The sequence below is a fragment of the Raphanus sativus genome, chromosome 9, assembly GCF_000801105.2.
Source record: "Raphanus sativus cultivar WK10039 chromosome 9, ASM80110v3, whole genome shotgun sequence".
NCBI lineage: Eukaryota > Viridiplantae > Streptophyta > Magnoliopsida > Brassicales > Brassicaceae > Raphanus > Raphanus sativus.
Window position 1 is genome coordinate 15,897,358 of NC_079519.1, and position 15,707 is coordinate 15,913,064.

Sequence of the window (15,707 nt, forward strand, 5' to 3'; positions counted from 1 at the left end):
AGAACCAACCCTCCGGAACGGTTTCGGGGGTTTCATCTTCGGTGCAAGCCCTAGCTAGATCACTCTTGCCGTGACCTTGAACAACAAGGTTGACGACGTCTTGACTCTTCAAGAGCGAGGGAAAGTGAGGTCCAGAGGAGGCGCTCTTGCCATCTTTCTTCTTCATCCTCTTGACTCTCGCTCCGATTGAGTCTTTAGCCTTCTTCTTCTTGGCATCCTTCATCTTCTTGCCGGCTTCCTGCTTAACCTTCATAATATGAACACCAGAAGCAGAGATTTGAACCTCGCCGGAACCTTCCTTTTGACTCATGATAGTAAAGGGAAAGGAGAAAAAAGCAAGAGAGGGGAATCGAGCTAAGTCGAGCAAGAATGAAATCTCTAAAGGAGGTTGAGGGTAAAGAACTAGTTTGATCAAGAAGCAGATGAAAAGAAAAACAAAAGAAAACGCAGTAAAAATAAAGGAAAGAAGAGAAGTTACCTTGGAAACCGTCGAGAGGCGTGGAGGTAGTGGAGAGAGAAGCAGTTAATACCTATAGCTTTATATCCCATCACGTCTCGAAAATCCGGGATTACATTTCAAATTCTCTTTAATCTGAACCATCGATCTCATCGAGAATAACTACAGCCGTCCGATTAAGCAAAGAGTATCTATGGTTGAGATAACGGGTAATCATTATCTCAACAAGAAGATCTAGGTTGGGCGGCTAGGTTTAGCTCCCGAGATGACAAATCGTCTTTCGGAAGCTGGGGGCAACTGTTGGGCCCAAATATGGCCCGATAGCTAACGACGAAAAAGAAATGATAACGGGCCGCGATAGGCCCATCACGAATCCAATCTTTAAAAGAAGCTAAGCTAGAGCCGGAGGCTCTGAGCTAAAGATGTTCGACAGAGAGGTCACGGAAAGGAGGCAGCTCGTGGACGTACAAGTGAGCGCAGGACCCGGTCAAAGGGGGAGCTGTTACAAGTCCCTCAAATCACGGAGGAGATCTCGGGAACCAGTTGGCAACGATCAAATGGAGCCTGAGGCTATTTAAAGAGGAAGTCAATCAAGAAAAAGACATTCATTGAACCATGATTCACTTTCACGATCATTCACATAAACTTTCAAACATTTCGTTATCTTTGTAATAATCAAGAGAAACATCTTTTGTAACTATTCTTCTTACCACATTATCAATACAAATCAAATTCATTTTACAAGTTATTACGGGATTCAGCGCACGTTATCTTTCCCTAACCTTTCCTTCTAACCTTAACCTGATATAAAAATCAGGAGGTGAGTTTAATCCCTCAGAGTTACCACTCTTGTTTCCAGACCTCTGATATCCAGTACATCCAATGTAGTTCACATCTTCTTTTGCATTTGCATCTCTAGCCTCTCCTTCTTCAGCTGAGCAGACTTGCTTCCTTAGAAGCTCATGAACACCTTCTAACTTAGCTCTAACTTCACTCATTTGTTCTTCCCCGGTGGCTTCAACAGACTTCTTTTTCTCAAAGTCAGTGTTCTTGGTGCTGTTGCTGTTGGCTAGATTCTCTATAAGTCTCACAGCCTCTACTGGATTCCTGGTGTTGAAGTTCCCCTCACTAGCTATATAAAGAGCCATTCGATACCTCAAGACGATACCTCTGAAAAAGTGCTCAGCAGTTGCACTTCATTGAATGCATGGTGTGGACAATCTCACTGGAAGAACTTAAATCTGATCCATGCGTCCTTAAAATACTCACCAGACTTTTGGAAGTGGTCACTTCAGCGCTCTAGGGAAAACGCAGATTTAAGACAATATAACCTGATTAAGTAAAGCTTTCTTCATGGGAGGGAAAGGACATCAGTTTATTAGTGATAGTGATGAAGCAGCTGTCCACATGTCAGTTCATTGCCCTGCCTAGTGAAAAGAGAAAACCCATGGAAGAAGCAAAGTACTATGATATAAATACATTTTTCTTTCTTCTGTATGTGCTGGACATCCATAAAAACCAGAAAAAAATCAGTCACAGTTAGAGAGAAAAATCAGAAAGAAAGAGAGAGAAAAATCAGAGAAAGTTTCTGTGAATTCTTCTTGTCCTTCATAACCTAGCCTGGACTTGTGAAAGAGCAGAAGATTATCAGTTCAGAATCAAGACGAAGGGTTTGGTCAGCTTCCAGAATCTAAGTGAGTCACATCGGTTAATCACATTGAGTCACAGTTGATTTTTTTTAACAAGTTTTAGTGCAGGTTCCTGACATCGGAGACGGTTCCTGAGCTATGAAAAGCCAGACCTGTCTAGGTGTCAGTTTGTGGTTCCGAGGCTTGAGACGATGTCTGGGCTAAGTGGATAGTCAGACTAGTCTAAGCACCAGGTTATTGTGATTGTGTGATTATTGAATGTTGTTATGTATATATTCACCTCGTGTTGGTACTTTTTTGTGAGAACCTCGTGGTGGTTCAAGTAGTTTGCAGATCACTGCTTCCTCAAATGGTACCACTAAGCCGGTCGTGGTCCGGAAAGTGGTGGGCTTGGTTTAACTTGGCTTGATCACCAAGGCCGAGTGTCACACGTAGGGGTGACAGCCCCCGGCGAGTCCGATGTGAGGACCGGAGCACGGCGATTCCGATTGAGGACAGTGACCGAGCGGATTCCCGAGAGTCTATGCTTTTGTGGTGTAATAGTGAAGGGATTGCCGGTGTCCCCTGTGAAGAAAAGAATGATTATGTTGGGCCCTAGGATTGCACATGCATTTGGTTTACTTGTTCATGATTTCAATCATTCAGGATGTTTTATCTTAAATGTTGATTGTTGAACTACCCGTCTTGCTTGTGTTTGGGGTTGGGTTTGGGATGACGGGTAGTTGTAAAATCTAGATTGGGAACCCTGGCTCACTTAGTGAATCTAGTTCGCTCACTCCTCACTTTTCCTTGCAGGTAACCACTAGAAAGAACAATAGCGCTTGCGGAACTGTATGAGCTGGTGTAGATTTGACATCTTTTGAAAAGACTCGTTTTCAAGATATACTAATGTATGTTTTACTTACTGCTGCGTCCGGACCTTAGGTATAGTATTTTGGGCTTGTGAACTTCATGTTATATATAATAAATAAAGAATGTTTTATTTTCGTAGTGTATTGAATCTGATATTAGGTTAGTTCAACCTAACAAAACTCTATGATTTGGTACGGGTGGCAAAGCCTTAGGCCGAAGATTAGAGGAACGAGTTTTGAATGGATAATCTTGGCTACAGAATCACGTTTTGTGACTTGGAAAGTCTATTCTTAATTCGTTGTAGCATTTCTGGACTTGACAGAAGAAGGTCAGTTTGGCATGTTCTTGTTTGATCATTGCCTGATTGGCGGACTGATGTCTAAAACGATTCGGGGGTGTTACAGCCGGTGATCTAACATATTTGTTCTGGTTATATGATCTAGTCGCTGCTTGTCCAGCAAGGGAATGGCCGATGGGCAAATGGTTGAGTTCTAATATATCATGCATGCAACTTATTAGGCATCTATAGAAATTATAATCTCTAACACCTGAATAAAAACCCTATGTCAAGCACCTTTCTTATAAAAGTTACAACCCAATCATCTTGTTAGAAGAGAAACTACCTTGCTCAATTAGGATTGCTATTTAATGTTCAACTATTAAAACCAACTTTGACCTAGAATTAATTAATTGATTAGATTTAATTTGTTACCTAGCTCCTCGTGATTTGATCCCTAAGTACTACATCTGAACCTTTATTTGAGAGAGTAAGTGACTGTTTAGGGTAATTTGAGTGAGATCATAAACCCGCGCAAGGTAGACTCGGAGCCAATGATCCCCAGCTGGCTCGAAGCGAAAATACTTAATCAAATCAGGAACCTCTAGATCTGGCCGCCCAGGCGGATGGACGCGACTACGCATATCATGGTCCCAAGGAAAACTGTCACAACAAAGAACGCCGGTCTCCGAACCACAATGACAAGGAACCCCATGGGGACCGGGGCATAAGGCAAGCCCCAGTCGGACTCCATGGATCGAAAGGAAAAACAAAATCTATGAACAGAACGGAGGCCGACACGCAGGGGCAGCACATAAGCAGGCCTCAACAGAATACGATGCAAGTCTACCTCCCAGGAGGAGAGTGCCAAGCTGGCCTACGAACCCCTCCAACAGAGCAACTCCGTTCGACAGCAAGTCGGGACTTACAAGCTACATAATACCAAAGGTAAAACATAACCTAGTTAGTGGAACACTCTACATGCAAATCTATAATGCGGTCTCCGGACCATGTTTTTTTAGTATTATACTATTTACTATTTAAGAACTATGATTTCCTACTCCTATGTACGCTAAAACGTCTCCGGACAAAGCTTATATAATAAAATAGTTCCGACTATAAAAAGAGAGTAGCAGCAAAGCCATACTACTTAAAGGGGCATATAGGTCTGGATCAGGTCCCATGAGGCCTTCGATCCCAGCCAATCCTCGCAAACATGTGGTACGTCCACACAAAAACAAACGGGTCTGCGCAAACCCGAGCATGTTGTCAATACTACCTAAAACCCCTGTATAGCCTCAAGCATATCAAGGTCCCCAAAAAAACTACTAGACGAGAAAACTATATGTATTAAACACGACATGCTAAATAATACAGGGGACACTATGTAAAAGTGAAAATGTCCGGGAGTACATTACAAACTGCTGCTTCTACAGACGTGGAAAGCAGCCAAGCCTGGCAGTTGGGTCTTCACCCATACCAGCACCCTCTAAAGTCTGCGAGTGGCTTCCTGCAGAAGTAGAATGCAGTATAGGAACTCGATAGTAGCCGGATCCAAACATGTACCGGTAGTACTCCTGTCTAGGGGGACAGAATACAGTCTCTGCAAAACCAAAACTCTGAATTCCTATGAACTCCTAAGTTCCTAAGTATTTCGGACCTTAATGTGAAAAACTCCGAGTTATTACAAAACAAAACCTCCGAGTTCTCAAACGGACTTCCGAGTTCACGAAAACTTTGGATTCCTGTGAACTCCAAGTTCTTATGGATTCCGAGTCTAAATGTAAAAACTTCAGGGTTTTTACAAAGAAGACCTCCAGATTCCAATACCAAACCTCTGGGTTCCATTGAACCTCAGGGTCCTTACGGGTTTATGAATCCCAGAGAGCATTTCAAGAAATGGAAAAGACAAAGAACCCCAGGGTTCCTAGATGACCTCAGGGTCCAAACGTATTAAGGCCTCGGGGCCCGATCAAGAGCCTCAGGGTTTCTAAAGCGAACTCAGATCCATATCACGATCTCGAGAATCTTAAAGTTCCAACACGACCGCAGGGTTCGACTTTCATCAAAACCTCCAGGTTCCCAAACGAACTTCCGCAAGACTTTCCTAGTAAACTTCCAAGCAGCCCCGGAGTCCTTGCAACAAGAGTTCCAAAAACACCCACAAAAGCCTTTGGATTACCAAGAGTCCCAATACAGTCTCCATATATAAAAACGTCATCTCAAGGGCTCTCGTACTCTCGAATAACCTCTGAATTCTCGGTCAAGCTTCGAAACATGTCCCGGAAGTCCCGAGCCGAATCTCGCTTCAAACAGGAAGATAATTCTACAGGCGCTACAGATCTAAGCATAAAAGAAATATTCTTTGAAGAAAAAGATGCATTGAAAAGAAAGCCGTTGAAACTACATCAATCGAAAAAAAGAAAGTTCAGCAAAAACCAGCAAAAGAAAAAACATCTAGAAGGGTGGTCCCGATGAAATCCGCGATCCCACCACAGATCTAGGAGTCACAGCTTGTCCAAGACTTTCTGATCGTCAGCCAGCTCCTTCAAACAGGAATATGTATCTCTGGTACTCTACTTCAGGAACCCAGCGCTCTGCCTTACCCTCCAACCACTCCTTCATTAGCTCCCATCTAGTTGACGCCCTCGCTTGTTGAATCAGGAGATCTCTATGAGCCATCATGCCCCGTGCTTGACTACGAAGAGCAAGAACCTCGGTAAGCAACCTCCGATGAGAATCCATTAGAAGATCATGTTCAGACCCAACGTCAATCGGCGGAAGAGAGGAAGGACCAAGAGCCAAGGAAGCAGCTCTAGCCAATCTTGGTGGGAGAACACAGAAAGTGTGTCTCCTCCTCACCTTCAGCCTGTTGTAATCATTAAAGACGGCAGATAGATGGAGTCTTGGAATGTTTCCTGGAAAAATCAAAAGTAAGAAAATAGCGGCGTACAGGATGAAGGTGGAAAGCGAAAGAAGACTCACCCCAAAGACGACTATGGCGTAAGGCCTCCTTACTCGTCAAGAAGTTCACTCGTCAAAACCACATGGGAATACCCATCATTAGCTTGGCCACCACCTCTCCAGCATATGCTACGGGTGAGACACATCTGCAAAAGCCAAGCATCAGGGAACATACAAGTCAATCAAATAAAGACGAGCTGGAGAATGAGAAAACATACCCACAGTGCGCCATAACGTAGGATAAGGATCAGGCCCCTGGATCGGCATGAACACGTATTGACTGTCCCAATCATCCCCAAAGAGATAGTTTCCTGTGACACCTATTGGAGGCTCCTCAACCAAAGGAGCACCATCACGAGGTTTAATATAGTAAAATCCAGGCTTGCTCGTGATATACCAGGGATTTCACCCACATTTAGCCATGGTATATAAGAGTTTTCAATTATATTTATAACGTTTTCAAGGTCCTTTTAGAGTAATTTCAGGCACATGTACCTACTTGGAGAAAGTGATACTTTTGAGGCATTTTTGGAGTATTCCTACGAATGAAGAATCCACCGATACACAACTAGAAATATCGGACGAAAGAAGACAATTAAAATCGATCGACAGCAATCAAGAGTGTCGATCGATATCAAAGCCATTCGATGGACAACGATTTGGAAGATCTTTCTAGTGTCCCAAAGTTATGCTATTTACTCACCAAGTCCCTGGCCGCCTGTTTGGCTTTATATATTAGGGGTTTGTATCATTTCAGAGGCGGACTTGCCTAAAGACCTAGTGGAGAAGAGAAGCAATTTCGCTACCTTAGGAGAAGAGTTAGAGTTTGAGAGATAGATCTGAGATTACAAAATAGAAAAGATCTTGAACTCCCTTTTTATATCTACTCATACTCTTTGTGTTCCTCATTTCATATTAAGATTTATTCAAACCATCATGATTTTGTCTCTCATGAATATGTCTAGTAAACCTAATTGTTAGATTTAGGTTTCTCATAAGGATGAATCATGTGATGAGTTTGTGATAACTGTTAGGGTATTAAGAATTAGTTCTTTCATTTTAATTGCACTTAACACTAGATTTGGGATTGATCACCATTAAATCTAGATCTTAGGATTGATGATATAACCTACTGTATACTCTCAAATCCCTGAAATAAACTAGAGTGATCTAACTAACTAGACACATGCGAAATGTGGTCTAGATGGTTAGAGAACGATATCAAACCAATCCGCTAAGCTTGCAAGAATTACCGTCGATCGACACAACCATTGTTGTAACGATCGATTGTTTGAAAGGTGTATCGATCGATTAGACGATAGTCGTATCGATCGACTCTTTTTCGTGATCAACAGACGACAGTTGAGATCCGGGATCTAGTCAAAGGAGACCATACTGGTCGTACCCTATTGTTTGAGTTCAAAGAACTAAAACCCTTAAGTCACATTCAATTTATATGATTTCATACCTGAGAAGTTACCTGAATCTAGCCATTTTCCTCACGAAGAAACAACCTTCACTTCAGTTACTGAACAACTACCTTGTTCACCTTATTAATTACTTCTTTAAAACATATAAAACTTTAAGTCTATGTTTATTTCTAATACATTAAGTCTATTGAGTAATCCTAGAGTCCTTGGGGATTTGATCCCTAAGTACAATATATGAACCTCTTATTTGAGAGAGTAATTCACTTTTAGAGTAATTTGAGTGGTATCAAATTTGGCGCCATTGCCGCGGACTCTTTCTTATTACTCTTAGATTTAATTTAGAATTTAGTATAGACTTTGTTGCTTTTTGCTAAATTCTCTATTCTTTTTGTTTTTACAGCATTAAGGAATGGAGAAAACAGATGTCGGCCAAGCGACGATCGACACGGAACATTGTCAGTCGAGCGACGCGGATACAGAAGAATCGATCGCTACGTCCGACGCTTCATCGATCGATATCGCTCGGTCGGGAGCAGGTAAGTACCCTCCTACCGATGCTACAAATAAGAAAGTAGTCCAAACTGAAATCCCTGTTAGCCAAACTATTGAAAAACAGGGAAATGAAATCCCTGCTAAGTCAAACTCTACCTTAAACATAGGTAAATAAATTAAATTGCCCTTGTAAGGCTACTTAAACCCCAACAAGACCTATTCCAATAGGTCCGCTATTAGGGTACCAGACGACGGTACCACAAAAACTAAGTTCAATGCTGATTACTATAATATGGTACGTCGAAACCCTTTTAAAGGATCGAACTTAGAACATCCACAAGGCCACATTTAAGGTCTAGAGGAATTAATCCGAGATGAATACATTCGTTGCAGACTTTTCCCATTTTCACTAGAAGGGGAAGCTCTCAGATGGTTAAACTGTCTGCCAAAAGGATCCCTGACTGGATGGAAAGAGATTAGAAATGTCTTTTTAAGCAATTCTTCGATGATACTCGTTACTGGGAAGTGAGGAAGCAAATTTCCACCTTCCGCCAAAATCCTCAGGAATCGTTCAAAACCCCATGGGGAAGATTCAAGAGCTATGAACTCGAATGCCCCCATCATGGTTATCCAGAACCACAATTTCTTAATATCTTTTATAAAGGTGTTATTCTGAGCTATAAAACAACACTTGATACAGCAAGCGAAGAGAATTTCAGTACTAGGAATCCTGAAGAAGCAAGACGCCTTATCGAAAACATGGCAACAGGAAGATCTTATGCAGAGATGAATGAAGAGAAAGCAAAAGCTATAAACTCAAAAGGAGATACTGAGTTAGCAGAGATAAAAAATTCTATAAATTCGCTTCATTCCCTTCTGACAAATCGAAAACCATATAACCTATAACAGCACAAGAAAAAAGCTCCTCCTAAATCGAAAGATGAACTCGACTTTACAGAAGGGACGGATGCTACTGATTCTCATTCTATGTTTAACGTCGACAGTTTCGCACGAGATTATGAAATCTGTGTGCAATCTCGTACCAGGAGAGAGAAATACAGTTTAAATCAAGCTTTTACTGGGAACCGTAATTTGAAATATTATTTTAATGGGAAAATAAATATCGTTTACGGTAAATTAAACAAGAAGATGGATTCCCTATTTGAACATCTTCGGGAAATGGAAGATCAGATAGCTAACCTTGCAACTGCTTTAAAAAGAGAGACGGGTCGTCTTCCCGGGAGAACCAATGCTAACCCTGGGGCAACACACCAGGTATATGCCATAATGCTGCGAAGCGGTAAATGCCTTGTAACAAATACCAAAGACGACGCCAGCAATGAAGAATTCATCGATAAAGCAGGCAAAAGCAATTCTAATCCCATAGAACTTCTTGACCCTGATCCTGACCCAGGAACATCCAAACAAAGAAGAAACTCTTCGGATAAAAAGGATGAGGGAAAGACTATAGACTTAGAGAAAGGAGATTCGGATTCAGAAAATGAAACCGAAATTGATCGTCCAGATGAACCGATTGTTGATCAACCCATTAGGAAAGAAAACAATCAACCATCTTGTAGAACTAACGATCGCATTGCACATCCTACCGAAGCTGAACGAGTCTATAGAGATCTACCCCCATTCCTTCCAAACAAACCAATCCCTTCAAACAAACCACATACCAAGAAGGCATTGGAACATGCAATATGCAAAAAGACATTCGATAAAATAACTCTTGAGTTATCCCTCAGTGACACCATTAAGATGGCACCCTCAGTAAAGAAATACGTAAAAGATATGACCTCTCCAAATTATCCAACTGGAGAACATAGCGTGCTGATGGTGTCAGAGGAAGTAAGTGCGATGATACATGGAGAAACTTCAATCAAAAGGGCTGACCCTGGTAGTTTCGTCCTAGATTCTAAGATACAAAACACACGCTTTCCTCGATCTCTTTGTGATCTTGGCTCTAGTGTAAACCTCATGCCATATTCGGTGGCAATTTCATTAGGATATGATGAATTTGTTTCAACCCCGATCACCTTAGTTCTAGCTGATCGATCTATTAGGGTACCTGAAGGGATCCTTGTTGATGTGCCAATTAAAATCGATGATTGCTTCCTACCAACAGATTTTGTTGTACTAAAATATAAACAAGACCCCCTCATAGTGGGTCGGCCATTTTTAGCCACGGCCGGAGCAATCAAAGACGTTAAAGGAGGAAAGATCAATTTAAATGTCAGAGGTATATCAATGAACTTCGACATGGAAAAGCTAGTCAATCTTTCTCTGATAGACGATCACGCCTTCTACACTGAAGAAGTTTCTGAATTAGAAAAATAATACCTTAGGGATATATGCTCTGATGATTCACTAGAAAATGCGCTCACTAACGATGAAAGAGAAATCCTGAGCATAGACAGCAGAACAGAAGATTATGTGAACCTTATGGACGCATGTGTCGGAATCACAAATGAAGAAAATGATGATTCGGAGATCATTATGGATCAATACCTTAAGAAAACCATTGATTGATCATCCTCTTCATCGTCCAAGAAAAAGCACCAAAAGTTGAGCTAAAACCACTTCCAGCTGGTCTAAAGTACGCATTCCTTTAGGACAAATCCTATCCTGTCATTGTTAACGCTAATCTCTCGAGTGGAGAACTTGCACTTCTATTAAACAAATTTCGCAGGTATAGGAGAGAAATTGGGTATTCTCCTAATGATATACCCGGCATAGCTCCTGACCTTTGCATGCACCGTATCCACCTCGAAGAAGATGCAAAATCATCGATAGAACAACAAAGGAGACTAAACCCAAACCTGAAAGAGGTGGTGAAAAAGGAAATAATCAAACTACTAGATGCCAGAGTTATATATCCTATCTCAGACAGTAAATGGGTAAACCCTGTACATGTTGTGCCGAAGAAAGGTGGCATCGCAGTGGTTAAAAACGATAAGAATGAACTTATTCTTACACGCACGGTAACTGGACATCGAATGTGCATCGATTATAGGAAACTGAATGCCGCCACAAGGAAGGATCACTTTCCTTTACCCTTCATCGATCAAACGTTAGAAAGACTGGCCAATCACAAATATTATTGATTTCTTGACGGATACTCGGGATTTTTCCAAATCCCTATACATCCTGAAGATCAAGAAAAGACAACTTTTACTTGTCCTTACGGAACATTTGCATATCGCAGAATGCCATTGGGACTCTGTAAGGCACCAGCCACTTTGCAACGTTGCATGATGTCAATCTTCACCGACATGATCGAAGATTTCATGGAAGTCTTTATGGACGATTTTTCGGTATACGGATCAAGTTTTAAAGATTGGCTGGACAACTTGTGTAAAGTATTGGAAAGATGCGAAGAAAAGAACCTTGTCCTAAATTGGGAAAAATTCCATTTCATGGTTAATGATGGAATAGTTCTCGGACATAAGGTTTCTGCCGCCGGAATAGAAGTAGACAGATGCAAAATCGAAGTAATGACTGGTCTACCGGCACCCACAAACGTTAAGGACATAAGAAGTTTCCTTGGACATGCCAGATTTTACAGAAGATTCATAAAAGACTATAGTAGAATTGCTAGACCTCTAAATAATCTTTTATGCAAGGAAGTTAAGTTTGATTTTTCACCCGAATGTAAGTCAGCTTTCGAAGAACTGAAAAAATCTCTTATAACTGCCCAAGTCATACAAGCTCCGGATTGGAGTCTACCTTTCGAGATTATGTCCGACGCGAGTGATTTCGCAGTTGGAGCAGTTATTGGACAACGAAAAGATAAGAAGCTGCATGCTATCTACTATGCAAGTCGCACACTCGACGAAGCTCAACGAAATTACTCTACAACAGAAAAAGAACTACTTGCAGTAGTTTTCGCTTTCGAAAATTTTTGCCAGTACTTAGTTGGAGCCCATGTTATAGTTCACACTGATCATGCTGCTATTAAATACTTAATGCAGAAGAAAGATGCTAAGCCACGACTCATAAGATGGATTTTGTTACTCCAAGAATTCGATATTGAAATCAAGGATAAAAAAGGAGTAGATAACGGAGTCGCTGATCATCTTTCCCGCATTCGTATAGAGGATAATGTTCCTATAGATGGTTACTTCCCTACAGAGAATATTACCCTTTTGGACACATCTTTCGTAGGTCAAATATCGTTCAAATCTGATGGATCATTGGGCGACCCTACTGACGATTTATCAATCAACAATGCGGATACATAATCAATCATCGATATCGATAACAGAACATCACATGAACTTATTGACATACCAGTTAAGATTGCCTTTAATGCTTTCAATCTAGATAAATCTGATATCTCTCAACGTGAAGCAAACGCGATTGGACAGAACATCAAAGATCGACCTTGGTATGCTGATATAGTTAACTATTTAGCCGCTGATTTCGAACCAGAAAATTTAAAAGGCTATGAAAGGAAGAAATTCTTTCGCGAAGTTTGGAGATACCATTGGGATGAACCTTACCTCTACAAACATTGCTCTGACGGCATATATAGACGATGCATCTCTGAAGCTGAAATCCCGAACATTATTTTCCAATGTCATGGCTCTGACTACGCAGGACATTTCACCACTTTTAAAACAGTCTCCAAAATTCTCCAAGCAGGATTTTGGTGGCCAACAACGTTTCGCGATGTTCACACTTTTATAGCACAATGCGACAGATGTCAGAGACGAGGAAAAATAAGCAAGAGACATGAGATGGAACAGAATTTCATCTTGGAAGTAGAAGTTTTCGATTGTTGGGGAATAGATTTTATGGGTCCTTTCCCATCTTTATATGGAAACAAATACATCCTAGTCGCTGTAGACTACATATCAAAATGGTTGAGCCAGTATCTTCCCCAACAAATGATGCGTCTGTCGTTGTGAAGCTTTTCAAAAGCATTATCTTCCCACGATTTGGAGTTCCCAGAATAGTCATTAGTGACGGTGGATCACATTTCATCACCAAAGTTTTCGACCGACTACTTTCGAAGAACGGTGTTCACCATCGTGTCGCTACACCTTATCATCCACAAACTAGTGGTCAAATGGAAGTTTCGAACCGGCAAATCAAAGAAATTTTGGAGAAAACCGTTCGCATAGATAGGAAAGATTGGTCTCGCAAACTAGACAATGCCTTGTGGGCCTATCGGACCGCTTACAAGACACCACTAGGAACGACACCCTTTCATTTACTTTATGGGAAATCATGCCATTTACCAGTTGAAGTGGAACACAAGGCAGCCTGGGCGATCAAATTATTAAATTTCGATATCAAGCCAGCTGCCAAGAGACGTCTCATTCAGCTCAACGAGCTCGATGAAATCAGACATTTGGCATACGAAAATTTGAAGTTATATATGGAACGAACGAAAGCTTATCACGATAAGAAGATCATATCTAGACACTTTGAACCGAACAATCAAGTGCTCCTATATAACTGCCGATAAAACCTTTTTTCCGGGAAAACTATAGTCTCGTTGGTCTGGACCTTTCACCATCAAGGAAGTAAAAACTTCCTGAGCACTAACCATAATTATCGAAGATGGCAACGAGTTTACAGTAAATGGGCAGCGGGTAAAGCATTACTGGGCCAAGCCACCAGACATCAAGCCCATTCCGCTGCTACTACCCCCAGATAACTAGATCTAGTTGTCAATAGTCATGCTAAAGACTTTAAACTAAGCGCTGAATGGGAGGCAACCCATTTTTGTTTTCACTTTCATTTTTATTTTTATTTTATTTTATTTGCTTTCTATTTTTCTATTATCAATTATATTTTATTATTTTTCATAACCATTTTAGTTAGGATTAGAACTTTATTAGTTTTACTTAAATTATTACTTTTGAAATATTTAAATTGCTTAGTATCGATCGATATCAACGTTTTTGTATCGATCGATACGGGTATGTCGAGGCAGACCTCATTTAACTCGACATCCGCCTTCTTCTTCTCTATTTCGCAAACCCTAGCCGAATTCTAAACCTCCCCTTTCTCTCTTGTTTCTTGACGATTTCAATCGGTTTTTTGCCCCAATCCACTCGAAATCAAGCGCTCTATCTGTTTCCTTTAGCATTTCACTCATTCTCCAAAGTATTGATCCGAAATTCTCTTTTGATTGAACCTTTGGGTTTTGGGTTTTGAGATAACTAAAACGAGTGATTAGGTGCGATTCTTGGTTGGTTTAGATGTTTATACTGATTATCTAAGTGTTAGGATTGCTTATTTCACCAATACTTGAAATCGATCTGTGTTGCGTATGAACTGAATTTTTGCAGGTTTCGCGACTAGAGGTCGATCGAGAAGAACACTTTCATGTCGATCGACATATCATAATCATTTTACTCTGATCAATCTTATCGATCGTTGCACCCATGTGTACATCGATCGATATGGACCTCTCTTGCGATCACAGCTAACTTCAAGTTTTATTTTTCTAATTCAGATGAGCACAGACTCAGATCACGAGAGAGAGCAGAGGACAAAGAGGAGAAATGATAGAGCTGGCGCTTCAGAGAGCCGGCAAAGACAGGTCCCACGGCAAACACGTGTGATGACATTACAATTTATATCATTGTCATCAATTACACATGTCTTCCTATGTGTTAAAGAGAAGATGACTAATCTTTTCTTCTTCTAGTATAAATAGCTTGTACATGATACAACATTGATAATAGAATACATCTCTCTCTTTTGCTCTTTATGACTTTCTCTCTCTCACGTTTTTGATCTTCTCCAAAAACACCAACAAAATTATGATAAACATAAACCATATTATTACCAAGGATGCATTTGCGCTAATAGTTCTCACGAATTTTCGGACCCGAAGAAGGTGATCATCAGCAGCGAGTGCGCTGATAGAGTGCTCACTGAGGAATGGGACGACTATGATAGCCTGTTCTACAACGCATGGCTCGCAGTCGACATCGAGCCCACACGCTTCATCGACCCGGAAATCATACACAGGACACGGATTAAGGATGATCTGTTCGCGATGATAGCTCAGCTCGGCTTGGGCACCATGGCCACTCACGCCTACGTTCTCCACGTCCCGTTGGTCCGCCAGTTCATGGCCTCCGTTCAGCTCACTTACCGCAACGAGCGGACGAGAGTTGCAGGAGACGGTGTTCTCTCTTTCTTCGCGAGAGGAAAGAGATACTCTATCTCCATCCCCGAGATTTGCAACATCTTCAGTTTTACGGAGGACGCGACATCCAGCAGGTTCCCAGCTTTTCCAGGGGTCAACGGTCTCTGGGAGATTTTAGGCACCGATCGCTGGAGCGGTGCAGCGACTCAAACGGACATCCGCCACCCTACTCTCCGCTACTTCCTCTGGACTATTGCCAACACTTTGTTGTGCAAGATGGAGCCTAACAAGGTGAGGCTACATGAAATCACGCTGCTCTTTCCTGCAGTGAACGGTTTGGTCAATCTCGCTCACCTTGATACTGAGGGGATGGTGATACCAAACCTTGGAGCTCTTTTTGCTGAGCACTTGATAACACCGAAGAAGAAACCCTTTTCGGGTACTGGGAGGAAGAAAGAGTCGGTGGGAA

General features: G+C 41.4%; 1 protein-coding gene across 1 annotated transcript in view; it reads left to right on the forward strand.

Moving 5' to 3' along the window:
• The window catches only part of LOC130500103 (uncharacterized), a 146,426-nt gene that overhangs the window by 112,878 nt on the left and 17,841 nt on the right, over positions 1–15,707 (forward strand). The window contains 1 exon segment of the mRNA XM_056994813.1: positions 11,236–11,946. Within this exon segment, the coding sequence (XP_056850793.1) occupies positions 11,236–11,946 (711 nt within the window).